This window comes from Anguilla anguilla, chromosome 2, assembly GCF_013347855.1.
Source record: "Anguilla anguilla isolate fAngAng1 chromosome 2, fAngAng1.pri, whole genome shotgun sequence".
Classification (NCBI taxonomy): domain Eukaryota; kingdom Metazoa; phylum Chordata; class Actinopteri; order Anguilliformes; family Anguillidae; genus Anguilla; species Anguilla anguilla.
This window is the reverse complement of record NC_049202.1, coordinates 62,241,214-62,268,039: the sequence shown is the minus strand read 5'-3', so window position 1 is coordinate 62,268,039 and position 26,826 is coordinate 62,241,214. Positions and strand designations below refer to the sequence as shown.

The 26,826-nt window shown below is 46.9% G+C and overlaps 3 protein-coding genes across 5 annotated transcripts in view; all 3 read right to left on the bottom strand.

The window, feature by feature from the left end:
• Nucleotides 1-207: 207 nt before the first annotated feature.
• chad (chondroadherin) lies at nucleotides 208-9,971 on the bottom strand. The gene is made up of 4 exons (XM_035405978.1): nucleotides 8,962-9,971; nucleotides 4,117-4,280; nucleotides 3,340-3,485; nucleotides 208-1,791 (listed from the first exon to the last, which is right to left on the bottom strand). The coding sequence occupies exons 1-3, from the start codon at nucleotides 9,742-9,744 to the stop codon at nucleotides 3,344-3,346; spliced, it is 1,089 nt and encodes a 362-aa protein (XP_035261869.1). The 5' UTR covers nucleotides 9,745-9,971; the 3' UTR covers nucleotides 208-1,791; nucleotides 3,340-3,343.
• Nucleotides 9,972-17,157: 7,186 nt separating this feature from the next.
• Nucleotides 17,158-20,037, bottom strand: armc7 (armadillo repeat containing 7). Of its 2 annotated transcripts, XM_035399856.1 has the most exons (4): nucleotides 19,932-20,037; nucleotides 19,677-19,795; nucleotides 18,666-18,809; nucleotides 17,158-18,050 (listed from the first exon to the last, which is right to left on the bottom strand). In XM_035399856.1, the coding sequence occupies exons 2-4, from the start codon at nucleotides 19,765-19,767 to the stop codon at nucleotides 17,683-17,685; spliced, it is 603 nt and encodes a 200-aa protein (XP_035255747.1). In that variant the 5' UTR covers nucleotides 19,768-19,795; nucleotides 19,932-20,037; the 3' UTR covers nucleotides 17,158-17,682. The 2 variants fall into 2 exon arrangements, with proteins under 2 accessions (XP_035255747.1, XP_035255742.1); XM_035399851.1 differs by having other exon boundaries at nucleotides 19,677-20,037.
• A 3,984-nt stretch (nucleotides 20,038-24,021) lies between these two features.
• LOC118221343 (nuclear distribution protein nudE-like 1-B) overlaps nucleotides 24,022-26,826 on the bottom strand; it is a 28,657-nt gene continuing 25,852 nt past the window's right edge. For both annotated transcript variants that reach the window (XM_035406320.1, XM_035406319.1), the window contains one exon: nucleotides 24,022-25,840. In XM_035406320.1, the coding sequence (XP_035262211.1) occupies nucleotides 25,833-25,840 (8 nt within the window). In that variant the 3' untranslated portion in view covers nucleotides 24,022-25,832. The remainder of the gene's footprint in view (nucleotides 25,841-26,826) is intronic.

Sequence of the window (26,826 nt, the reverse complement as noted above, 5' to 3'; positions counted from 1 at the left end):
TGCTTTGGAGCAAGAATGTGATCCATCATCATCATCATCATCAGTGTCATCAGAGTCTGCTTCTGTTTTTTTTGTTTTAGTTTTCAGGAGCATGTCCTCTGCTGGATGTTTGTGGTCAAATGAGTCCACAAGGAGGGAGGGAGAGAACAAGTCTCGTTTCAGTTATGTCCCAATTGTTGTTTTTTTTTTGGGGGGGGGGGGGGGGGGGGGGGGGGGGGGGAGTTTAACAGTCTGAGCAGAAATTTCTCACAGGAAGTTTCATGCAAACAGCTTAGAATGACCCATAATGATAGAACAAAAGCAGAACCTTCTGAAGTACACCACTTGCAAGTTGCAAAGCGGACACACAGGCTGTTGCCATGACAACGAGTGTCAGGGTCCTGAGAGGTGAGGACGTGAGGCTTGCTGCAGGTCAAGCGAGAGAGAGAGAGTAAACATGGCTGCCTGGCAGAAGTGGAGGCTGGGAGACTCTTGACAAATTCCTCAGCAGTGAAAGGGAGGGTTAAAAGAGGTGTGTGTGTGTGCTGTGATGTAGAGGTTAACTACACTGCTGGAGATGCGGATGGAGTGAGGCTAGTCCTGTCAGGGCATTCATTGAGTTGATAGCCACCCGGAAGTGACATCACTGAGCTTGCCTCTACTTCCTGTCACCCAAGGCCAAGTACTGCGGCCTTCCAAGTTATGTGTGGTCTATTTAAAGGTACTCACTCAGTAATGGAAAAATCATGATGCCACAGCTTTAAATTCTCTCCTCTGTTCTAGCCCGTCTGTTTTTGTCCTCACTTGACTAAGGAGTGACAGGCGTTCTCCTCCCTACCTTTAGTTAGCTGCTGGTCAGGCTTGCTGTGCATGAACTCTTTTCTTCCTGTATGAGGGGGGCTGTCCTTAAATTTAGAAGCCAAGGCTAAGTGTTATAATGTGATGTACATGCTAATTGCAAATGTGCAAGGAAGTTTCTTTAGCAAATCAATGAGATGCCGTGTTTGAACTAATATCACCTCAAATTGAACATAAAAGCAAGAGTCAGATGCAGTGGATCAAAGTAATCGAAACAGCAATTACATTTGTTGTACCTCACTATATATGCCTGCCTATCAGAGTCAACAGTGAGTGGGGATCTCATTTTTCTCAAGGCTTGAAGCAGACAGGAGATGATTGGGTTATATAGAAAAATACAATTCTCAGAATGCTGCAGTAACTTGATACTGGCTTTCCTGTTTTAGAAAAATAGAACATGCATTTCTTTTTTGGTTTTGTTTAATTTTGGAGAGGTATAAAATGCCCCAAGTTGAATACTTTACAGTTATTCTTTTAACTGCTTTAGATTGCTTTAAATGAGCTTTTTTTTTCTGTTTTGTTGAAAATTCCTTTACGGTTTTACATACTAACACAGACCATTTTGCTTTAAGAGCAATTTTTCAGGATTAATGCTAATTTCTGCATGACTGAATGAAATGATGTCACCAGCTCAACATAAAGGAAGTGGGAAGCCAGCTGGGGGGAATCTAGTTTGTGTTTGTGTGTATGTATATTTCCCTATGCCTGGGCATATGCATGTGTGTGTTTGTGTGTGTGTTGTGTTGTGTGCATATGTTGCGTGTGTGCATGTGTGTGTGTGTGCACGCATGCGTGTGTGTGTGTGTGCGCGCGCGCACATGCGTGTGTGTGTGTGTGTGTGTATGTGTAAGATACTGGTGAGATTGGGGTGGACAGTGTTTGAGTAGCAGTTAGCTTTGCTTCCTTTCTTTGCACACGGTGGCTGGTCACCAGGACCATCTTCTCCAGAGTCTCCTGTGGAAACAGACAAAGAGGGGAGCCATGTCAGTGAACAGGTGAGCCACCCCTGGGTCACACTGTACCCGGCTCCGGGGGGCCATGTTGGAGAAGAACAGGGAAACACTGTGGACTGAGGGGGGGGGGGGGGGGGGGAGGAGATGGGGAATGGGAGAGGGAAAGTAGGAAGAAAAAGAAAGAAAGCAAAACAGACTGATGGAATGATAGGAATGGTTGGAGGGAGAGATTGGAATGAGCCTGCCGCCCTCTGGACTCCAACAAGTATTCCATGGTGCGGGTCCAACCAAAACTCCCGAGCGCCGGGTCCAAACATGATACTCTCCGCGAGCCCCAAATCTTACCGTCCAGACCTGAAAATATACCGTCCTTTTCCAGAAATACCTATAGCGTTTGCCAAAACTCATAACGTCCCTGCCCAAGGTTGGGCCATGTAATGTTCTGGCCAAGAGATTTGCTTTTCCAGACAGGCCAAAGTTCAGTACATTATTCTGGTGTGCAAGATGGTGCAAGACAGACAGACAGACAGACAGACAGACAGAAACGCAAGCCAGACGAGCGAGACAGCACACCGGTACACTCTCCGGGTTGCTTACATAATTTATTTTTTTCTTCTCAGCTCTGCATTTTAAACTGAAAATAAAATACACAGCCCTTCAGACCTGACAGGAATAGGCCGACTTTGTGTGTGCCGGGGGGGGCCTCCAAATCAAACAAGGCGCCTCTGGGAACGGCGTTAGCGGCGGCCGCGCCCCTGAAAGAGGCTCCTGTGGAGACGGGCCGAAGCGTCCGGTCTGTATGGCGCGTCGCTGGGGGGTAGAGGGATGGTTCCGGATTCCTGCATGGGCTTCCACAGACGCTAGTATCAGCACGGGATCAGATCCTTTCTCTGACTTTTTTTTTTTTTTTGCCGAAAGTGTAAGCATATTTAAAAGCCCTTCCTTTATTTTTTTCCCTATTGTGCTTGATTTCTTTTTTTTTGTTGACAATTGTCAGTCAATATCAGTGCATTTTAATTAAATTTGCCATTTGCTTAGACAGGTTGTGCTGAGAGTTTATATTTGTCCATCACTAGTTTGTGTTTGACCTTAGCCTGGCCTGGGATGGTCTGTGTTTGGCATCCCTTGGCCTGATTTGGCCTACCTTGGCCATTGATGTATGCTAGAAAATGATCTGCAGCGATTAGAGTGGAGGATCAATTCCTGAATTCAATCAACAGAATTGACTGGGTAACAGAAAAAGAGAGATAATGAGAGAGAGAGAGAGAGAGAGAGGAGAGAGACAAGAGACAGAGCACAGCCCTGATTGGTTGGACTGCCGTTGCTGCAGCTCCCTCATTGGTTACCTGCTCATGGTTTGATCTGTATATACGGGCTCAACATGTGTCCCCAGTGCTTCCGACGGCACGCAAAAGACGCTGGTTTCGTAAAGCTGGATTAGATGTGCTGAGAAGCCGTGCCGATTGGACCACCCGATCCTGCTTCAAACCCTTCGTGAAAAGAAGCCCACCCATTGGTTCATAAATTGATTTCTCAAAGAATTGGTTACCTGCTTAATGACGCGCTCTCTTTCTGGTTCTATTGGGCTTGACCCGGCAGCTGTTGAAGGATGAGCTGTCCCGAATCTGCTTCCCTCTCTGCTGGGGCGGGGCGGCGCACACCGCGTCGGGACGGTGGCGGCTGGAATCCATCCATCTGTAGAGGGAGGGAGGGAGGGAGGGGATGGCGGGACCATGAGACAGGGAAAAGGTGAGCAGTACACTACCCCAGTGTCAGTGTGGACAAACCTCATCACTGCGTTTTTAGCGTCTATGGTGTGTGTGTGTGCTGTGTCACCTGCGTTTTTAGCGTCTATGGTGTGTGCGTGTGCTCTGTCACCTGCGTATTAGTGTCTATGGTGTGTGCGTGTGCTCTGTCACCTGCGTTTTTAGGGTCTATGGTGTGTGCGTGTGCTCAGTCAGTCAGCCCTCCGGCGTGTTTCACAGGTGTGCTGTTCGGTCCAGTCTGTCTGTGCAGGTGTGTCCTGTTTTGTCTGTAAGCGTGTTTCTGTTGCATCTCTTGAGTGTCTGAGCTGTGATTTCTGTGTATGTGTGTGTGCGCGACCATGTGTGCATGCGCGTGTATGTGTGTGTGTGTGCATGTGCATGTGCGTGCATATATGTGTGTGTGTGTGTGTGTGTGTGTGTGTGTGTGTGCATGTGCATGTGAGCGTGCATGTGTGTGTGCGTGTGCGTGCGTGTGTGTGTGCGTGTGCGTGCATGTGTGTGTGTGTGTGTGCGTGCATGTGTGCGCGTGTGCGTGCATGTGTGTATGTGTGTCTCCTCACCTGCGCAGTGGGGCCAGCACGCAGTTGCAGTTCCAGGGGTTGCCGGACATGGTGACGTTCTGCAGGGTGCTGAACTCCAGGCTGCGTGGGAGGCTCCTGAGCTTGTTGTTCTCCATGTGCAGGGACTTGAGAGCCGTCACCCCGGTGAAGGAGCCGTCTGAAAACTGCGGAGAGGAGCACGAGCAGAGAAAAATGTCTACTTGCAGTTCACCACACCCATGCAGCCACACGCGACACACTCAGTATAAATCACATGTACATTCAATGTATTTTTCTTTTAACAAATGTGAAGGCCTATCTTTTGTTTAACGCTTTTCTATGTCTTTCTCCTAATTCAGAATGCGAAATCATAGCGGTCAGAGGATCAGCACGTGCTCTCCTCCACGGCACTGCTTTTCACACCATGGTTTTAAAATATAACTCACAGACGTCAGTGGCAGGAAAAAACACTTGCCCAACTGACCAGCAGGGGTCCCTGATGCGCAATGAGACATCTCCCCGGCCAGCTTGAATCCCTCGCTCAACGGGCAACCCTACGATCAATTATGCATCGTCCACAGGGCTGCCCACCAAAGTTGGCACTGAACTCTGGATTTTATTTCAGACCGCAGGGCCCGTCCATGCACTGGAAAAGCGCCTTAACAGGAGGAGCCACCCAGCAGCCCTGTTAAGGCCTTTCTGAATCAACCCTTTCCAGTCTTAGCCATGACCTGGAGTCATCTTTCCCTTCTTTGCCTATGGGAAAGACACAGGCCTGCACCCTATTTCTCACGGGGAGGAAGACTACCGAGGGCAAACAGAACTGCTGACACGCCAGCAGGTGCAGAATGTCTCAATCAGCTGCAAGCGGAGATCCTTATGCACGTTTATCATAGGGGGCTGATGCTGAGGAGGGGGTCCAAGGCTTCAGTTTGGGAGTGACCCTCTCATGAAGCAGCCATTGCATGCTCCACCCCTCCGGCGTCCTCGCGCTCTTTCTACCAACGTGGCGCCCATCTCCTCCTCCTCCTCCTCCTCCTCTTCCGTTTTCAGAAGCCTCTGTGAAAATGCTGGGAAAAAGATCTCACAGGCATGCGAAAATGAACTGATCCTCAGGGCCCTCGAGTTTCCCCTCTCGCCAGAAGTAGGAGAAGCTGCGATCTGGGTTGGTGGGCGGGGGGCAGGGGCGGGACGGGACGGGTGGAAGGGCGGCGGGGTCTTATGTAAGTCCGTGAGACATGAGGTTTATTGAAGCGCACTGATTTTGGAAATTTCCACGGCGGGGAGAGACAGAGAGAGAGAGAGGAACGGAGAGAGGTGGAAGGTCTGATAATTTGAGGCAATAGAAGATGGATGACCTCCAGGTCTCAGGGCTGTTTTTCTCCTTCTAATCCTCCGCCTCCTCCGCCTCCTCCTCCTCCTCCTCCGTCTCCCCTTTTTGATGCACGCTTCTCTGCCAGGGTTGCAGCAAAAGAGCCCTCTTGTCCATTCACTTGGGCAACAGCAGCCTAAAAATACCCCCTCTTCATGGCGTTCAGAACACCTCTCCAGTGTTTACCCCTCTCTCCCCCCGGCTCCCAAACCCTTACTGACCTGTTTACTGGGCAATCTGTTTTGGCAAGGGGGGGAGACACGATTCTGAAAATAACACTTGTGTAATAATTGCCCGAGACACGGTTGGAAACGGACCAGCAGACAAACATGTCTAAAAATACCTGCTTTTTCGGCTGGGTCCCCACTCCGCCTTCTCCACCCCCCAAACCCCTGCTGCTTCCCCGCTGCTCACGTGGGCGCCTGGGCCAGCGCGGCGTATTATTTTATTTTCACTGGTCGGCTCACTCCACGGTGTCTCTACGGTACACACGAGGGTCGGAAAAACATACCCGAGGGGCTGGGAAAGGCTTACGAATGCAGAAAAACAGTCCTTCTCTCGGCCTGCGGAGGACTCCAGGACTTGGGCTGCATTCATGCTGACGCTGTCCTCGTCTTACCAGTGTCTCAGTAGTGTCTCAGTGGGGTCTCAGCGATGTCTTACCAGTGTCTCAGTAGTGTCTCAGTGGGGTCTCAGCGATGTCTTACCAGTGTCTCAATGGGGTCTCAGCGATGTCTTACTAGTGTCTCAATGGGGTCTCAGCGATGTCTTACTAGTGTCTCAGTACTGTCTCAGTGGCGTCTCGGGGATGGCTAACTAGTGTCTCGGGAAGTGTCTTGGAAGTGACTTGGTAATGTCTCAATGGCATCTTGGTAATGTCTTGCAAGTGTCTCAGTATGGTCTGGTTAATGTCTCAGTAGTGCCTTGGTAATATCTCAGTTGTGTCTTGCTAGTGTCTCGGTAGTGTCTTGGCAAAGTGTCAGTAGTGCCTTCGTAGTGTCTCAGGCTTGCGATTAATCTGTCCCAGCAATGTTTTGGTTCTGGCCTGTTCTAATCGTGTCTCAGGCCTGTTTTGGGTCTGTATCTGCATTATCTCGTGTCTGCAACTTGATTGTGCCTGAATCTTGAGAAAGCAATATTTGTTGTAGTTTGTATTGTGACGAGTCTTCTTCAGAACGGATACAGATAGCCTACTTGAAGTCTAGCACACTAGCCCCATTAGTAGCACCTCAGCACTAGGGTTCTCTAAGCTCCCAGGGACCAGATGAGAGGAGTGACTGATGACTGTTCTGGGAAAGGTACCCGTCATACTGAAGTCAAACTCAGCCAGCCACAGGAAGCCTCACATCCAGGTCGTTTCCCAGATGAACCACAACAGCGTTCCACCCAAACCTTGGCTCAGAGCACACCCATGCCAGCTCTGGCAACCTCCTTTAAGGTCCCCACAATGTCTGAGTCCTCACAAGCCCTCTCAAGCTCTTTAAATCAGTAGGCCCCCTTCCAAAACAAGCTGCGCAACACAACATTTTTCTTCTCCTGGAAGAGCATCAGCTCCACCTCACACAGAGCATGGAGCGTGCCCAGGTCGGGGGACCTCCGGGGGCGGGGAGATATATTGTTTCTGTCTGGTCCCATGGTTGCCAACCGTGGAACCGAGATCAAAGAGCACAGACTCGGGGCCTGGGACCCAGCGGCCAAGAGCGGAGGCTGAATCCTCCCCAGCTCAGCACACGTGTGCCCAAGAGCGGAGGCTGAATCCTCCCCAGCTCAGCACACGTGTGCCCAGAGCTTTGAGTAGAAACACACGCAAGCCCCTGCTTTCATCTCCCGGCCAATCACGGAAGGCTTCCTCACAAACTACTTGGACCACTCATCATCTTTTAACCCTTTAAATGTGCGAGGTCACATGTGTGTGATTAGAACGTTCCTATCTGAGCATTCTAATGCTGATGGAACAATCAATGGCAAACATGAGTGTTGATCAGGCAACAACTTCAGCTTTTGTGTCTCTGGTCCTACTTTCGTGCGTATGACATCTCCCACCCTTGGGATACTCCAGTAACATTGCGCAGACGGGTGACTATCTTCCATTCCCAAGTGTTCCAGAGCAGTTCACTGACAAATAGTGCCATAATTAGGGCAATACCATAACAATACAGGGTCACAGGTCCAGTCTTAGTGGAGGAAGTTTCATAGAATACTTCTGGCTGAAGAGAAAACTGACTATGTAGCTTAACAGTTAGCAAGTTTAACAAGTAACTGACCTGCTAGAGGCTGTAGGTTCAAATTGCAGGTGAGATGATGTTGTTTTACCCTTGAGCAAGGTACTTAAGCTGAATTGCTCGAGTTAAAAAAAATTCAGCTGTGTAAACAGACGCCTTTTAAAAATATAAAGCCAAGTGAGTCTCTGGATAAGGGTATGCAAATGTGTTTTTAGAAATGTAAAACATGGCTATTTGTGTGCATGACAGGCAAGTTTTCAGATGAATCCAGACACGCCACAGCCGTGCTGAATGGCATGTGTGTGTGGGCAGATAGGGCCGGCGGGTGTCCCCCTTGGCTTGGACTGATCAAAAGCTGGAAAACTAAATATTTACATTCCAATGACTTTTCACACACTTTATTGGACTCACGATTGCTTACCCATGATTTCTGATTTCTTACGAGTTAAAATGAATCTAGAAAATTGAGAGAAATTGGGTGTAGAAAATAATGTTCTCATAAAAATAAAAAATGAACAAATGACCTGAGTAACTGAAGCCATTGAACAGATTTATATGAAACGTACCTGTAGCTCAAGCTCTCCACGGATAGTAATGTCAGGTTAAACCAAAAATTATTTCACATATAATTTCCATTTAGGCATTTTGCAGACATTCTTACCCAGAGCAAATTAGAGAGCAATAGAGCTGAGACAATTTCATCAGGTTAACAGCTGATAGAAGCTGTCCTTAAAAATACATAAACCTAAAACATACTGTAAAATTAAAAGAGGGGATTGAGGAAACGCTGAAAAAGCCCAATTTGAGGTTCTGTCCAGCACAACACAATACAACACAATGCAACAGACACTATGCAACACTACACTCAATGTGAGCCCAGCCCCCTCCTTCTACAGCCTGTCCACAGTCCCCACTGATCACCACACACACACACACACACACACAAACACATCTATACACACATTCACACACACACACACACACACACACACACAAACACATCTATACACACACTCACACATACACACAAACACATCTATGCACACACACATGCGCACGCACACACACACACACACAAACACATCTATACACACACTCACACACACACACACACACACACAAACACATCTATACACACACTCACACATACACACAAACACATCTATGCACACACACATGCGCACGCACACACACACACATGCACAAACACATCTATACACACACACACACACACACAGCCCTGTTGCATGACCTCTCCAGGCTGGCACCCACCTTCTCCAAGCCCATGTTGTCCAGGCGCAGCTTCTCCATGTAGCGTCCGAAGCTCTGGAAGGCCAGGTCGGGGATGGTCCTCATGGGGTTCCTGGAGAGCACCAGCTCCTCCACCACCCTCAGCTTGCTCATGGCGGCCGCGGGGTAGGCGGACAGCCGGTTGCGGTCCAGGTGCAGCCCGGCCAGGTTCTCCACCTCGTCCAGAGAGCCGGGCTGCAGCGCGCTCATCTCGTTCCCGCTCAGGTGCAGCCAGCGCAGGTCCTTGGCCCCGGCGAAGGCGCCCGGCCGCAGCTCGCGGATCCTGTTGTCGCTGAGCTGCAGGATGAAGAGGTTGATCATGGGCGCGAAGAGGCCCTTGGCCAGGTCGCCGATGCGGTTGTGGTCCAGGTAGAGGTAGGTGAGCTCGGTCAGGTCCTCGAAGGCCCCCGGCTTGATGGTGACGATCTCGTTGTTGGACAGGTAGAGGTAAATGAGCTTCTTCAGGCCCTTGAAGGCCTGGCCGGAGATCTCGCGCAGCTGGCAGTGCTGCAGGTGGAGCGAGACCAGGCCCTTCATGTCGCTGAAGGAGCCGGCGGGCAGGCCGCCCAGGCTGTTGCGCTGCATGTTCAGCAGACGGGTGCTCTCCGACACGCGCGGCACCTTCTTCAGGCCCACGCTGTCGCAGATGACGTGCTGCAGGTCGCCATGGCAATGGCAGGGGCTTGGGCACTGGCCGGGGGCGCCCCGCGCCGAGGTGGCCAGTCCCAAAAGCAGCGCCGTCACCAGGAACCCCGCGCACCGCATTGCTCGCAGTCCGTCCCACTGTCTGTCAGGCGTCAGTCAGTCTGTCTCTTCGGCTGGGCTGCCTTTTTTAGTTATTTATCTTTTTGGGGCAGGTATGTGGCAGGCGAGTGCTCAGAAGCGAGGGACTGAGAGAGAAAGTGAAAAAGAGGAGACCTTTGAGAGGGAAGGAGAGAGAGAGAGTTTACGTGCGAGAGAGTGTGACAGAGAGGTTATGTGTGAGAGAAGCAGAGGTAGAGAGAGCGAGAGAGAAAGGAGGGCAGTGTAAAAAAAAAAAAAGATTCACTTGGGCTTTTTGAAAGAGAGACTGCAGTCAACAGAACACAGCACTATTTATAACATTTATTTGAGGAAAAAAAAAAGCAGAGGGCAGCCAAACACGTTACGTGGATACGGCTGTGGGAGGAAGCAAAGTGTCTGAGAGAGTTAACCCTGTGCAGGCTGGGGTGCACGGGGGGGTAGAGGGGATATCCCACTGCCTTAAACTCCAGGGAGTTCACTCTGCCAAACTAGGATTCAACCCATGCTTTACATAACAGATACTCAGCATAGAAAACAGTTTTTATACATATTCAAATAGGTTAAAGAAAACTACTGCAAAAAGGAATCCACATACACACACACACACACACACACACACATGCATACACACATGCACACCCCAAAAGAGATGGATTCTGATTAAATATTTATTTCCAGAGAGCAGATAAATTTCCCGCCAATGCGTGCTTGGAAACAGATTCCCACTCACACTGAAGGGGGTTAAATGTGTAGCAGCGGATAAGTGAATCAGTGTATTGGCTTAATGATGACTTTACTTTTGCGGGTGTCACTTTGAATTACCTCAGGTAAGCGTCCTTGCCACCCCTGAGATGCGTCTATTGTTTTTTGCCTGTGGCTGGAGGGAAAAGTTCTATTAAAAGCCACCTCTGTGTGGCGGTTCTGTAATAGATGATGATAGCCAGATGGTTGGCACATTGAAGTGACTTTTGTTTCTTCTCCCCTTTTCTGCAAAGGAACTTTTAGGATTCAGGAGGTGCAGTCCAGAGTGTGTAGGTGTATGTGTGCGTGTGCATGTGCATGCATGCTTGTGTGTACATTTGTGTGTGTGTGTGTGTGTGTGTGTGTTTGTGTGTGAATGTATATGCGTGTATGTGTGTGTGTGTGTGTGTCAGTGTGTGTGTGTGTGCATGTGTTTGTCTGTGAATGTATATGCGTGTATGTGTGTGTGTGTGTGTGTGTCAGTGTGTGTGTGTGTGCATGTGCATGTGTGTGTAAGCGTGCATGTGTGTGTGTATGTGTGTGCGTGTATGTGTGTAAGCGTACATGTGCATGTGTTTGTGTGTGAATGTATATGCGTGTATGTATGTGTGTGTGTGTCAGTGTGTGAATGTATATGCGTGTATGTGTGTGTGTGTGTCAGTGTGTGAATGTATATGCGTGTATGTGTGTGTGTGTGTGTGTCAGTGTGTGAATGTATATGTGTGTATGTGTGTGTGTGTGTGTGTCAGTGTGTGTGTGTATTTAAAATCCTGAATGCTGCCATATGTGTCATATTTTTAAATTGGCTGACTACAGTCCATTGTCAGGACTGATTTTCCCCCAGCTGTGGAGAGATGGAATGAGAACGGAAGGATTTAGTGGGTTTAAGGAATGCCAAGCCAGACTGGGAGGTGTGCGGTGCATTCTATGCAAATCTGTGTGGTCTTAGCTTTGTGGTCATGTTCCCTGGGATGGACACAACCTCCAAGGCAAGCAAAAGAGATTTTGCAGGAGTGGACAAAACAGGAAAGAGGAAAGAGAGAAGACATGTGAGTGAGTGAAAGAGTGAAAGAGAGTCAGAGAGAGAGATTCCAATAAAAGGTAAAACCATGGTCCATACACAATTGACCATGTTGACCACACAATTCACCAGAGAAATATCACAGAAGCACTCCTCACCCCCTAAGCTTCCGAGTGTTTTATGCTTTTTAGGGAGAGTTGGTCCTGTCGTTTGGATCCAATATGAATCTTCCTGTGCCGGCTAGAGACCAGCAGCCATGCTGGGTGCCTCATGTTTGGTGTTTTCCGTTACCCAGGGTGAGACGAGGGAGGGCGAGAGGGATTCACTCTGCCGGAATGATCGTGTGTCATTGCTTACACCTCTGGTCAACAGTGAACCTGCAGTCTGCTGGCTCAAGCCGTACATGAAAAGTCCTCCTCTGACTCACGTCTGTGTGAGTTGGCCTTGCGGTTTGAAAGAAGCAGCGGCTTTGACACAACATGTTTTCGGAGGAGAGCATGTGCTCGTTTGCGCTCTGCTGAGTTGATAGAGGCGGTTACAGCAAGGAGTGAAAACAACTGGGTTATTCAAAACTGGGAGGATATAGGGGAAATGCATGAAGTTCAGGAGAGCAACATATCTCACAGCTACACAAACTGTGCCCCTCAATGCACTACAAAACATTTCAACAGTGGAAAATAAGAAAAATAACTCAAATAAGAAACCTTATACCTGTGGTGGAAGAACCTATGCCCCCCCCCCCCCACCTGGTGTCCCTGGCATTGCCGTTGGGACATCTTGGCCCCAGGTGCACTTGTTCATGAGGCTAATGGCCCCCGCTGGGTGGGCAGAATCTGGTGTTTACTCAACAAATGTAACGTTTTAATGGGAACACGTTTGGGCAAACCCTCCAGGTGAGGACATGCACTGTCTCACCCGCCTCCAGCCCACAGGCCCCTTTTATTCTGCTCCCCTTCACTCCCCCCTTGCCCCCCACCTTGATTCCGCCCGGCTCCGCCCTCTTTTGCTCTGTCAAATTCACACTCTGGTACAAAAACAAAAATTCTCCCATAATGATGCTGATGGGGGTGGGGGGTGCCACCTGGGATACATGCAGGCTGGCATCCAGCTCCATCCACACCCCCCCCTCCCCCCAAACACACACACACACACACACACACACACACGAACAAGTAAGGATGCAAAGCCTCCTGGTGCACAGGTGCTTTGTCCATGCACTACCTTTGTGACAAAGCGCATTACCACTGGTCCCTCAGTTTAATTTGCTGAGTAACCCCTGTTGGGCTGAACCGGCAGCTGGAGGCATTAATTAAAAATGGCGGAGATGCAGATTCAGGAACACCAGTGTTTTATTTACAGCAGGTGAAATTCCCAGTGTACCAGACTCCAGCGCAGAATGTTTACAAGTCCTCTATGAGTATGAAAACACACCATTCTGATTCAGTAGCGCCTTACCAGAAAAGAAAGCAATCTGAAGCAAGGGTACCATAGAAAGGGTGTGGGGAAGACGGCTGGCGAGGAGGGGAAAAGGGCGTGGCCCGCGCGCGGCCCAGCAGCCGTGCCAGTTCTCAGGTGAGCACCACATGTCTCACCGCTCTTCCAGTCCCATCGCCGCCCGCTGACTCGGCTCGCTGCCGCCGGCGAAGTCTCGGCGGGAACGGGGCGGTGCCGGACCCTGACCCCCCTCCGGGTACGGGGCCCTCCGGGTGCTGATGTCCGCACGCAAGAGAGAGAGAGAGAGAGAGAGAGAGAGAGAGAGAGAGAGAGAGAGAGAGAGAGAGAGAGAGAGAGAGAGAGAGAGAGAGAGAGAGAGAGAGAGAGAGAGAGAGAGAGAGAGAGAGAGAGAGAGAGAGAGAGAGAGAGAGAGAGAGAGAGAGAGAGAGAGAGAGAGAGAGAGAGAGAGAGAGAGAGAGAGAGAGAGAGAGAGAGAGAGAGAGAGAGAGAGAGAGAGAGAGAGAGAGAGAGAGAGAGAGAGAGAGAGAGAGAGAGAGAGAGAGAGAGAGAGAGAGAGAGAGAGAGAGAGAGAGAGAGAGAGAGAGAGAGAGAGAGAGAGAGAGAGAGAGAGAGAGAGAGAGAGAGAGAGAGAGAGAGAGAGAGAGAGAGAGAGAGAGAGAGAGAGAGAGAGAGAGAGAGAGAGAGAGAGAGAGAGAGAATCTGTTTACCCGGGCGGGGATGCGAGCGGCGAGGTTGAAAGGCGGGCTGTTGAGTGCGGAGGCTGGCCGAGCTCTGACGGACCTGGCAAGCTTACCGAGCGTGGAGTGAGTGACGATGACTATGGGAGGAGAGCCAGAGTTTGACTCTGACGGACATCGATCTGTGGAGTGAAGCAGTTTTGATGATGACAAACATCAGTCTGAGAGGAAAGTCCATATTGCTAATGATGGTAATGTGTCTGTTTTTTTTTTGCAGATTTGGTGATAAGTATAGTTAAATCTGAGAGAAAAGAAAAGTCTCTTATAATGACAGTGATATACACAGTTAAATTGCATTATTAATTAGTTTGCAATCATAGTAAATCTTCCTGCACAGCAACCAGTGTTTTCCCTTGGTGCCTATCCCTATGCACAAACATATACGCATTCATGTTCTGGTAGATAGACAAGTATCTGGCTGTAATATACTGCATGCATTTCATCACCAAAATACCTACTGTCTTGGATCAAAAGCTGAGTGGGCCTATCACCTTTAATCTGGTAAATACATTAGCGCCCAATACATTAGTGCCCAGAGTGAATGAGCACATTCTTACACATCCATTCACTGAATTATGTTGAAGCATCACAGGATTTTTTTTCTCCTTTTTTAATTTATTTTACATCTTCTCTAGATGTATACTGCATGCCATCATACTGCAATTCAGCAGGAAGGTGGCCATGTGCCATGGTTTCTCTTTCTAGAATGTTCTGCACCTGGCTCAAAGAAAGTATCAAACTTCATACCTCTAACTGCGAGCATGTTTAAATCATTTAAAAATAATAAAGCACAAAATACCGAAGAAATGTATTCATGGAGACAAACCAAGGCTGTCTGTAAAATCATTTAAATGCAAAATAGAATAAAATATAACATTGCTGTCCATATCCAGTGGAAATTTTCATTCATCAGATGGCAAAAACATTTTGAGATTCTGAAGTAAAAACAAACAGCTTAATTTCCTATTTACAACTGGGCACTTTATAAACACATTTATGTAACTTAATTTTTCATTGTATCCAGAATGGAACTTGCAACCTTCGGGTTACAGGTCTAGACCCCAAACCATTATGCTACACTGACTGCTAGCCGCTCCTTGTCTGTATTGTACTGGATGAAATGAGCCAGGGCTGCTCTTAATTGTAAAACAGGAGCGCTAGAGAAAGCCCTCTTTAACCGCACAGGGAGGTGGAGAGGTTGGGATACGAGATGCAAAGCGTTGTTTTTGTTTGTCATGGCTGACTTTGAAAGCGGTGGTGATGAGGTAACTCTGGCTCGGGACAGGAGGAAAAAGTGCTTCAGAAAAGGGAAACGTGTTCACGTCAACCCAAAATGAGCGTCCCCAGAAGTGAGGGAAGAGCAAAATTTACCAGCTGCACACGGTGTCCCCAGATGTGAGGAAAATTAAACGTTTACCGCATGTGCACAGAGTCTGTTTAGATTGACTTCATTAGCCCAGTCTAGAGTCAGACACTGCCACTGCTGTTCAAGGGCTTAGCTGTTTATTAGTCAGATTTGTCAACATGGTGCAGCCATTTTACAGTTCATTTAACATCACACAGGGGACAGGTTTCACCCCACAGGTTGCTCCCCGCTCCCACTCTTCTCACCCTCACCGCCACCCCTACCGATCATCCAAAAACACTGAGTCCCGGTAGGCAGTGAGAACAGGCCAGGACAGTGGAGCTTTCACAGGAAAGTGTGTGAGTGTGTGTGTATGTGATCATGTGTGTGCGCATGTTCAGAGTCCTCCTGTGTGGTTGGGCGTTTGATCCTCTGCTATGGCCCCTTCTTATCTGTGATCCCCTCTCTATCTGTTAGCCTCTCTGCTGTCTGGCAAACACAGGACAATTTATTTTACTTTTTTTTCTAAAGACTGGGTTTCCAGAACCAATTAGAACCAAGTTCATGTTTCTCTTCTGCTTATGGTCTCAAAATAACTGTGGTAAAATGTGAGAAATCTGCACACAGTTAAATAAAAATAGACAAAATCCAGAGGCCTTTAACAAAAATATTAGTTTCTGCAAGCTTCATGTTTGTCTTTCACTTTGAGCACCTTGCACTTTTTGCATTATGCATTTCATAATAAACCAATATTATTGTTAAAAGCCTCTCCAGCTTGGATCCACTTTAATATAACAGTTTCCCACAGTTTTTATTATTCATATTGAACCGAAGCACTGTCCTCACACTCGGAGACAAAGGCGCAGACTTTTCTCACAGTTTCTCAAAATAACTGCCCCAGGCTTCCACTCTAACCCCCAAACCAAAGCAGTGGGGCAGGAATGTAACCTTTTCACACTAAAAGCTGCAGCACAAGGTTACCCAAATAAGAAATCGTACCCTGGAGTGCTGACATCACGTGCTATGGTTCAAATGATTTATCATAACCCTGTACTACACCATCGAAAGCAGCAGTGGGTGATGTTTCTTTACTGGAAAGCCCCTACAGTGCCACACGTCTCTACAGCTCGTTGAAGGGTCTATTAATCTTGGTATTGTTGAGATGAACAGGTCGTTTAAGGACAGTGCAGCCTTTTTCTTTTTGCTTTCTGATCACAACAGGGACATAACTTTTCCTTATTTTCCTGATTAATTGGAAAACACTGAACATAAAGGTCTTAACTAGAGGCAGAGGACTTGTGTATTACAAACACGCACGCTCGCACACATGCACACACACGCACACACAGAGCTTCCATACTCTTTGACAGCAGAAAGCAGGAGACAGTGTTCCACAATAAAGCCGAATTACCTGTGTCCCCTGAGACATTAGCGGGTCTGCAAATGAAGATTTCGGGAGATATGGCGTGCTTAACGCGAGGCTGTCGGGCGGTTCATCCAGGAGAGGCCGCATGTGCCGTCCACCTGCCGGCTCATCCAGGCCGGGCGCCGGTTGGATCCAGTCCTGGCACTGGAAGAATCGGCGCGGACTCGGTCCAGGAAAACTACAACAGCATCCATAACGATCACAGACAGACCGCAGTTGTGGAATGTCCAGCATGGAGGCCAGATGAGAGCAGGCGCTGTGCCTCTGTCTGCATTTTATACAGCCGGTCACTTACACGGAGATGAGCACAGCGACAAACCCAGAAAACACTAAATGTTCTCACAACGTTACCGGAATGTTTTATCAATGTAATAACATTGCCATTACATGGTAGCAACATTGTGAGAATGTTTTTGGGTTATCAGGGTAAAGTACCCATTTAAAATGTTCAAATAAATACACAAATCAACGTCTTCTGAGGACTTTGATTTAAACCCAGGAACCTGTGCTGCCATTAAATGCAGATAGAGAACTCCCCTAGTGGATGTGAACAGAGCCAAAGACCCTTAGCGGCCTCCCAGTTTCAGTTAAATTAAGGAGACTGTCTCCCTCCAGTGGCGGTTAAAGGTACTGTGCACATATTGCTCAATGCACCAACATTTCCGGGCGTTCAATGAATTCCTTTACTGTAATGACTGCCACATTTACAAAAAGCACAACATTCTGGTTTTAACGAAGCCCAAAACCAGGAATTTAGTTTTGATTGAAATGCACTAAATTGTTGAGGTATTCAATGTTCGCTGCAAAGAACAGAAAGACAAAACACATGTTGTCTTGTTAAAAAGTTAAAGCAGTGGAGGTAATGATTCTTTTTCCTTTTGAAATCCATTATAAAAGCATCTCTGGGTCAGAGGGGATGACAGAGTGCTGTCAACAGGAAGCCAGAATCCAGTAATAAGTGTACAGAGGGCATCCACAAATCACATCCTGTTCCAGCAAGTAATCAGATCCTGTTCCAGCAAGTAATCAGATCCATTGCAGACCCAGAGCCTACGTGTGCAGCGTGTGTGTAACCGTGGGCTGGGCTGTCTCTTCCTGTGGAGCGGAACTCAGGTTGCCAGCTGACCAGAGCCCCGGACTGACCCGCAGCAGCATTGCTTTGCTCGACCCTGGTCGCTAAGTAACCGTTTCCGAGCTAGTCCTGTGGCAGGGGGATCCCCAGGGCGGTTTGGGTGCAGTCCTGCAGCTGGCGCTGGGCCCGCTCCACCTGGGCGGGGGTGCAGCAGTCCTGCAGGAAGACGCAGGCCAGGTTGCGCAGGCGGGTGCTGTGGGAGAGCGAGAAGCGCAGCATGCACTGCAGCACGGCGGGGTCGGTGAGGCGCTCGCGGGGGGAGGACCCCGCCCCCGGCCCCGCCCCCGTCGCCAGGTTCATCAGGGTGGCGATGGCCGACAGCACCGTCTCCTCCCGACGGCTGGACAGGCAGCCCGTTACCAGGGCGATGCCGTCGCTCTCCAGGATCTGGTCCCGGCAGGCGGGGTCCACGCTCAGGTTACAGAGGCCCCCTGAGGAGGGAGGGAGGGAGAGGGAGAGAGAGAGAGAGAGAGAGAGAGAGAGAGAGAAAGAAGGAGAGTGACAGAGGACGAGAGAGAGAGAGGGGGAAAGAAAAGGGGGGGAGATGGAAAGAGAGAGTGGGAGAGAGAGAGGGAGAGAGATGGAGAGAGAAAGACAGAGAGAGAGAGGCGTCACTGTACACGACTCCTCTGCTTCAAATATCTCTACTTCTGCCTTTGAGAGGGCTTGACATATATCCCACAGGCCCCGGACACAGACTAGCCTGATCAAGTGTGACAATCAGCGTGCAGGCCCAATTAATGTCAAAAAAGAAATGTATAACGGAATTTGATTGATATCCAGAGTTAACTTTCATTTTATAACTTCAATTCATTTGTATGTTTCCCACTTTTTATTATAAAATTAAAAGCTAACCTGGTCCTTTTTCAAAAAGAGTGACGTTAATTAAGTTCAAATTTACCATGACAAGTTTAAATCCTGGTCAATGAAACAAAGTGTACCGCACACGTTAAATGCAGAAGGATCAGCAGATCACAGGAATCCCCTGATGTAGAACACAGTAACTAAGAGCAGGAGTGTGAACCTGTGGTGCTCCAGCCACTCACCGATTCCAAACTCCACCAGGTTCTCGCTCTCCTCAGTGAGCATGTCCAGGAAGAGCTCCGTCACCTGCAGGGTCCGCAGGTCCTCCATGTTCCCGGGGTCGTACGAGAAATTGGCCAGATTCGCCAAGACCTGCTCTTTGGCATCTGGAAGTCATCGACATAGATATTATTTTATTTTTATTAATTAAGCAAATATAATTGAATTCTCCCACAATCAATAAGACAAATGACAGAAAGGCATCTTTAAAGGGATCTTTTCTACCATGCACACAGAATGTTGTAAAACTGTGACAAAGGTTTGAGGTTAAGAAATATTTTTGAAAAAGTAGAAATGAGGGAAAATATACCATCCTTGTTTTTGTTCTCATTAAGTTCTCAAAGCATGGACACAGCACTAAATCAAATTATTCTGAAATAAACATGGCATTCTCCAGTTATCAGAAATTAACTGTCCAGAACTCTGAAATCCTGTTGTCAGTTATAGTACAAACATTGACATTAACATGAATGCAGCAAACTCATAAAGCAGACTGAAATTGTATACACACTCCTGTACAACATGCCGTTTCTCCACAGTACAGTACACCTTCCAATGAGAATAAAAGTAACTGGGCAAATTGTGTGTTTTATCTGCTACTACAATATAACGTGTAAAGTATAACTTGCATCTTATATCATTGGAAAACCAACATCTCCTACAGCACGGTACCCTCCCTCCGCAGTGATTTTCTGCTTGGTCAAAAAGAGTACCCCCTACTGGGCTGGTACATAAACAACACATCCAGCGGCCAGTTTTATGGGTTTACCACGTTTAGCTTCACTCCACCTGTTTAGCTTCAGCTATCAGCAGGGAGAAATTCATAGGACCGAGTAGCTGATGGGCAAAAGTATGCACTACATTTAATGGGTGCCACAATATAAAAGAGTTTAATTGGCCCCATATCGCAGAGGAATACAGATCTTAGATATGTCGCGCACAGCTACCTAAACCAGTCAGCAGTGGACCAGTACCTGTACTGTCGGTGTCCTGGAACTCGGTAACCAATGCTTGGAGGTATTCGAACCGATCCGGTCCAGGAAACCTACTCCTTCCTGACGACATTAGGGATTCACCCAGTTACGTTGGCTAGCTAGATGGACACAAGACAGGTTAGCTGACCACAATACAGTGGTTTTGTATTAATTGCATGCAAATGGAAGTATTTATCCATGTGTCTAACTAGCTAGTTATAATAAGATGCTGTTAAAATACACCACACAATGTACCGAAAGCAACCTGTCTCTAGTCTCAAAATAAAGCGCCTCCAATTTTTTTTCGCGTTCCGGTCCTCATTCAATATTATTCCCATCAGCTCCACCGCTACTATCAATTTGAGTTCCGGTTTAGGGGGCTTTTTGGCAACGGCGTAATATGAATTGTTTTTTTAAAAGTAGTCTGAAATAAATGTTAGTGCTCCATGTGAGCCATTTCAGTTACTTTTTGATAACTCAATTTAACCGCACAAAGAAAAAAGAACGATTTATTTTTCATGACAAGCTGACAGGAAGTGATACTACGTGTGTTTCGTGCACGGTTTTGCACGCAACTTTGTGGAGGTCAGCGGAACAAACTGAGGTTTTCGGTCAGCGAATAATATGCTTTATGATAGGGTAAAATTTGCAGGAGTATAAAGTCTCGATGATTTGATCGGTTGCGGTAAACTGCATTGCTTGTAATACGTCGAAGTCATGAAGCAGCATCGACTATCCACTCGCAAGCGCCTTACAAAGCCAATATTATTTGGAACCTTACTCGTGAGTCTTGCTACTGTCTTTTATAACAGGTGAGAGACCGGTATCGGTGCGTTCTGTCGTAATTAGCCGGGTGGGTAGAGAACGCGATGACCAGCAGTTTTCCAGCAAGCTGGCTGGCGCTCCTGCTATCATGTCAGTTTATCTAACTTCTTAATCATATTACCGAAATTATAATTCAAAGGCAACTATTTTCAGTATAGCTATGGCTAAGTAGATTTTACAAGGGAAATAAATGGTTAAAGATAAGAACAGTAGGCAATGGATAATGTTCTTTCACTTACACCAAAGAAGTTGCACATACCAATAGAGTTTATCCTTAAACTGATTACATTGCAGACACTTAACAGACGCTCTTATCCAGAGCGACTCACGCAACTTTTTACATACCATTTACATTGCATCCATTTATACAGCTGGATATATACTGAAGCAATGCAGGTTAAGTACCTTGGCTTGCTCAAGGGTACAACGGCAGTGCCCCATCCGGGCATTGAACCTGTGACATTTATAAACGTGGCATGTGAAGTTGTAATTGAGCCTTTTCCTTTTATGCCAGAGATGGACTTTGACTGTCCTGATGCGTTATTTATTTGTTTAGCAGAAACATTTTTTTCAGGGCAAGTCCGATGCTGTAACATGCACATAATACATTGTCAATTACAACGTTACTGCTAGCATGGTAGGCTCCCTCCCAATTTCAAATTTTGTTTGGACAAGATTCAAACCTGCACACTTCTGGTTGCGCGTACTTACCGCTCACAAAACGGAGAATCCGTGCTGCAGTTGTGCTGTATGTAGGCTACTATGTAATATCACTTCAATTTAATTTGTGGTCGCTCGGGTTGCATACCGAGTGATTGTAAGTGCTACCCAAGAGAGGTAGCTGGCTGTAGTTTTATAGCGTATACATAAAGGGTAATGGCGCCATAATATTTCTCTTGTAAGTAGGTTAGAATGCTAATATGTTTTGGACAGTGTCACAGTTGTACAGGTGGATAAATGAAGAACCTGCAGCTGTTTCAGGGAGCTTGTTTCACTCTCCTGCAGGCACGTGTTCTTTGAAGACATCGCAGACCTGCGGGCCCGGGAGCGAGCGCGGAACGACGCCAAGCTACTGGAGATCCTGGAACGAAGGCAGCGACAGATGGAGGAGCTGGCTGATAAAAAGGGCGGGCCAGACAAGTGAGGGTGTGGCTCCCGGCCCTCTGGGTTTCAACGGACACTGGCGGGGGGCAGACCTTGTTTTCACGGGGATTTGGGGGTGTAGAGGAATATGCCATTCTACATCGGTAGATGTGGACAGATGAACAGAAGGAAGTCATAAGATTCTGGGAAGCAGACGTGTGTACCTTGAATGTATGGTCAGCACTACCGTGTGTGTGGTGTGTGTTTAAGAATAACTCTATGAGGGACCAGGGTACAGTGGAACCTGTGAGTGCCAAATATATTAAACAAAATAAACTCTATGCGTATGATAACCCAGCTGTACCTGAAAAGAAGAAAAATGTGAAAAATTGTAAATCTACATTTAAGAGACTCAATATGTATTTTTTTGGAAACAAAAATCTTTTACAGAGTGGAATGGGTTTGTGTTGTCCCAAATAAAAGCAGGTGACATTTTGTATGAGCAGTTTTTAGTGGATAGGTGATGGTTGCCTCGTCAGACAGCAGTACATGTGTTTCTTGGAAGGGTGTGTGCACAAGCCCTTTGTCCTTTACAGATGGTATTTACTCAGCAGGAAGAGAGGCCTTTCTTGTATTCATATAATTTCCCATTCACATACACCATTCACTCACACACTCATACCTATGGCCTACCTACCCCAATTAGCCTACCTGTATGTCTTGGGCTATGGGAGGAAACCCACGCAGACTCGGTGAGAACATGCTAACTCCACACAGAAAGGCCCAGGCCAGGATTCAAACCCAGTACCTTCTTGCTGTGACCAACAGTACAACCCTCTGTACTGCCACCTCCAAAAGAAAACCAATCAGGTGTAAATACGGAGAATGAAGCCAGGGATGCGGTTTTCTGTTTTCTTTAACTTATGGATTGGCCATCTCAGCATGGACACTGCAAATTCAAGCCTAGGCTGTTTTAGTGCTGACTGATTGGGACAGTTTTCACTGGGTGGGTTTACACAACCTGTCTCCAGTGTTCCTTGGGTTTGTGCAGCATTAGCGCCCAGCGATGCTCTGGGTATCCAAGGGATACCAGTTTTTGTTGGTGAGAGTGGACCTCTCTAATTGGCACCAGTTCTCCCATAATAGGCCTATATTGTGTAAAATTGTCATTGGCTGGCAGATGAGTTTATCTGTGCATGGGACTTGTTTGTGGCATAATAGAGACTCAAAAGTCAGACTTAGTGATTCTAAACTAGGGGGGGAAAGATTGAGATTGACAGCTTGTTATTTCCATTATTCATATTGTTATCTGTCCAGACAAATGGATTTTGCAGGTAAGATTTCGTGCACAATTTTTTTAATCTTAAAAATTTGATACAAATTAACTCTGATTTAGACTGCACTGTTACAAGCTTCCACAGGGTGGCACTGTGGAGTACTCAGGGAATTGGGCCAGACCCTGCAGTTGTACGCTGGGTGGAGAGCTTCTATTTAAATGACTTCTGGGAAGATTCAGCTACATTCCAATATGCAATGTCAAATAATGTCATCCTGGATAAGGACATCCGATAAGCAATTAATACATAATAAATTCCCTCCTGGGCTACATGCAGTGATTAACCACCCCCATACCTGTAAAACTGATTGTGCAAAATGCGTCTGATACCATTAGTGATTTAAAACAAGACAATTACAACAGTATTTTTTCATGTATTGCTTTGGGTTTTATATAATTAAAATCACCCCAAAAAATGAGTTATTTTAATCCCTTGTTGTCCTCAGGGTCAAAAATGACCCTGTCCCAAATAACTCACCAGCAGGGGGCAGCAGTGCATAAAAGTGAAATCAGCTGTTGTGCATTGAAGATGCCGGTTTACAGTGGACAGGCAGACCCACTGTGCCATGTTCAGTGTTAATCCTTAGGGGGGACTACATCTGGTTTCTTTAAAAAAAAAATCAAATATTTAATATACATGATTGGGTAATGGGAAACATTTCCACCAAAGTATACACATTCTGAAAATGATTTTAATGATCAGATAATGTTTTGTTTGCTCAGAAATGACATGCACATTTCTGGCACGCACCTAACAATTTTCACTCTGTCAGAGGCTCACACTTTTAAAGCCAGTGTTCGAGTAGTTTCTTCATACACCAAAAAAACCCTGTGTTTTTGCCAATGGTATAGATTTTAGTCATCGGTCTCGTGTTTTTAAAAATGGTGCATAGCTCTTATTTTTATGTTCTTGCTTTTTACCGTTCTTAGTGAGTAAATAGTGTTGTGTTTCTCAAAAGATGCGATTCAGATAAAATTTTATTTTTGTATTTTATATGCTCGATAATACTCCAGCCCAACAGTGACCCTACAGTAAATCTAGTGCTTTTGGAGACAGGAGGTCTCATTGATAATCCAGAGTGTGGAAAAACCCAGAGACAGTTTGGTTTGTAAATACCTTTTATTATCTTGAGAATTAAACAACCAACTCCACATCATGATATATGACCTTTCATAGATGTATTATAATATACACTTCCTCATTTGAGTACATGCCCAAAACAATCTGAAATAAATAATGCCACAATGCCCAAAACTGGTATTTATATATATGTATTGAAATATACACAAATATCTCGGGCAAAGTTGCAATGCTCGCACACCTATGTACACTGGAGCATATGGACAGGCGGAATTGTGTTTGATGAGAAGAGACAAAGCCATGTGGACTGTACAGATAAAGGATTTCTTTCAGAATAAAGCTGATATCAGACTCCAAGTGCTCCAAATATCTCCTTCCTCAGGATTCAAACTGGTGCCAAAATGGTGGATACTACAGTATTTAAAATAGAGCAGAGAACCCAGATCAACTTCACAAACTTTGTTGAAAAAAAAAAAAAAACTAAATGAACTGAAGTTAACGAAACAAAAAAACAAAAGCAAAAATGAAGAGGCACAGTGAACACGTGTACAAAGTGAGTTCATCGACACACAATAGGGTTCAAGTGGCGAATTGGTCGCGACACATCTACGCACTGTATACTATTCATATTCAACCCAAACTTTAGTGTGTGTGAAACCATCAGCATGACCAATACGGTTTTAGCTTTTGAAAGCTGAGCTGGCGGGTGAGCGGGGGGAGGGTTCATCTCCGTCAGAGTGCTGAACGAGCGGAACCGTGTGTTAAGACTATGAGGACTCAGGAAAATGCGAATCAACTAATTCATAAATAAATAAATTATAACAAAAACAAAACTGTCCGTTTCGTAAGGTTGCTGGCAGGGAAACATAGCCTCTAGGTGGGACTGTGTAGTAGCGGGGTGGAGGAGGGAGACGTTCGATCGGAAATAAAAGCGGTTTGGAGTGACAGCCACAGGTCCAGGCTACCTAACTCTGAGGGCTGTTCCTACAAACCTGCTGCACCGTGTACTCCCGTTCGCATGAGAATCTGAGGTGGGGGGGAAAAGAAAAAAGTAAAGTGCAACGTGTCTTTTTCCCCCGATAAAGTCACTAGGGCCATCTGTGCGGCTTACTCTTCATCCTCCTCACCTCAGCTGCCGCAAGGAGATAATTAATTACAACATGAACAAGAATATATGCTATAGGCTACATAACTCAACCGATTAATGAAATCCCTTTATATGTCTTTTTAGTGTATAATTTAGTGTATAATTCTGAAATTTTGTTGTTTTCAGTTGTGCAACTGGGAAGCAAAACTCGGACGAGGACCGTTGTCAGTTTTTTTTTTTGGTGAAGTGAGATATTATTAGAAATAAGCCGCTCGAAACTACTCAGCTGGAAGCTGCTGCGTCTCTGCGGAGAAGACTTCAAAACGAAAATGTGCGTGTTTTGAGTGTGCATATTTACATACATACGAGTATACAGACACAGACTGTACACACATGTACACACGTACGTGAAAGCAGATATACACTGACCCGCGTGTACCGACACACCAGGGCGGGTGGAGGCAGGGCAAGGGGGGCGCGGCCAGTGATGAGAGGGGCGGGGCTTATAAAAGCTGGTCCAGTCTGTCCTGCAGCCCAGTCCTGTCCTGTGACCGCATACTGCTGTCCATCAAGCCTCAGGCCTGTTCCTTTGTGAAGCGGTGGTGTAGTGTGGGGTGGCATGGTTTGGGAGGCGGGGCTTAGGGCAGGGTGGGGGGCGGGGTCACACGCTGAGTGGCAGCAGGCTGGGCGGGGACGCAGAGCGGGGAGCGGCGATGGCCGTGAGGGCGCCGGGATCCAGTCCGTTCACTGCCCTGCTCCACATAAACAGCACAGGAGAGCCAGGTTAGCACCCCCCAGAACCACAACACCCACAAGCCACTTCTCATTACCCACCAAGCCCCGGCTTCTAATAGCAGGTTTCAGCTTATTGGATGCAGTGTGTCTTTGGGTGTGGGGAACGGTGGACTCAGTGTTAGCGTCTCTTTGGTAGCCTGTCCTGCCCAGTCCAGCGGCACTCACTCCTGATCCACCTCTCTCTCTCTCTCTCCATCTCCCTGTCTTTTTCCACTCTCTCTCTCTTTCCACCGAGACAAAGGAGCTGTTAGAGAGCTCTCGTTATCGCTCAAAGAGACAGTTTCCAGCGATCGATGCCAGAGGGGGCAGGTGACTAGAGCTATGCCAGCTCATCTTTCACTTTCCTTCTCCCTGTCCATCTCTCTCTCTTTCTTCCCCTCCCTCTCTCCCTCCCTCCCTCCCTCCCCCTATCTCTCCCTCCCTCTCTCCCTCCCTCAGACACACATCTCAAATGTAAATGTGCCCATTAGGTAACCTGCACATGCCGCTGAGGGGTCTGATAACATCTGCTAACCCTGCTGGATATAAACCGCTCCACTTCCAGAAGCAAAGCCTTCTGGCACTTAATAAAACATTCTCTACACACAAATATTAATGCCTTTGCAGGTAAAACTGCTGGGTGAAAACAAGACTGCATCTGTAATCACATTTAGTTAATGAAGCCTCTGGACACAAAGTTTTCTGTTTATCTTTTTTTTTTCTTTTTTTAAAGGGAGAGCTCTTTAACATGCCTGCAAAATAACCTTTATTACCATGTTAAATATTTTTAGTTAATGTCAGACAGTTAGCATCCTGTGGCCACTTACATTAATATTTATGTTGTCATTATGGTGTTAATGTGACAATATGTTTATTAAATGATTTGTTTTTATGGTGCTTTGAGTAATTTGATGGCATCTGCAGTGTTGGTGTAATCTCACTGCACTGTGAGAGTTTCTGGATA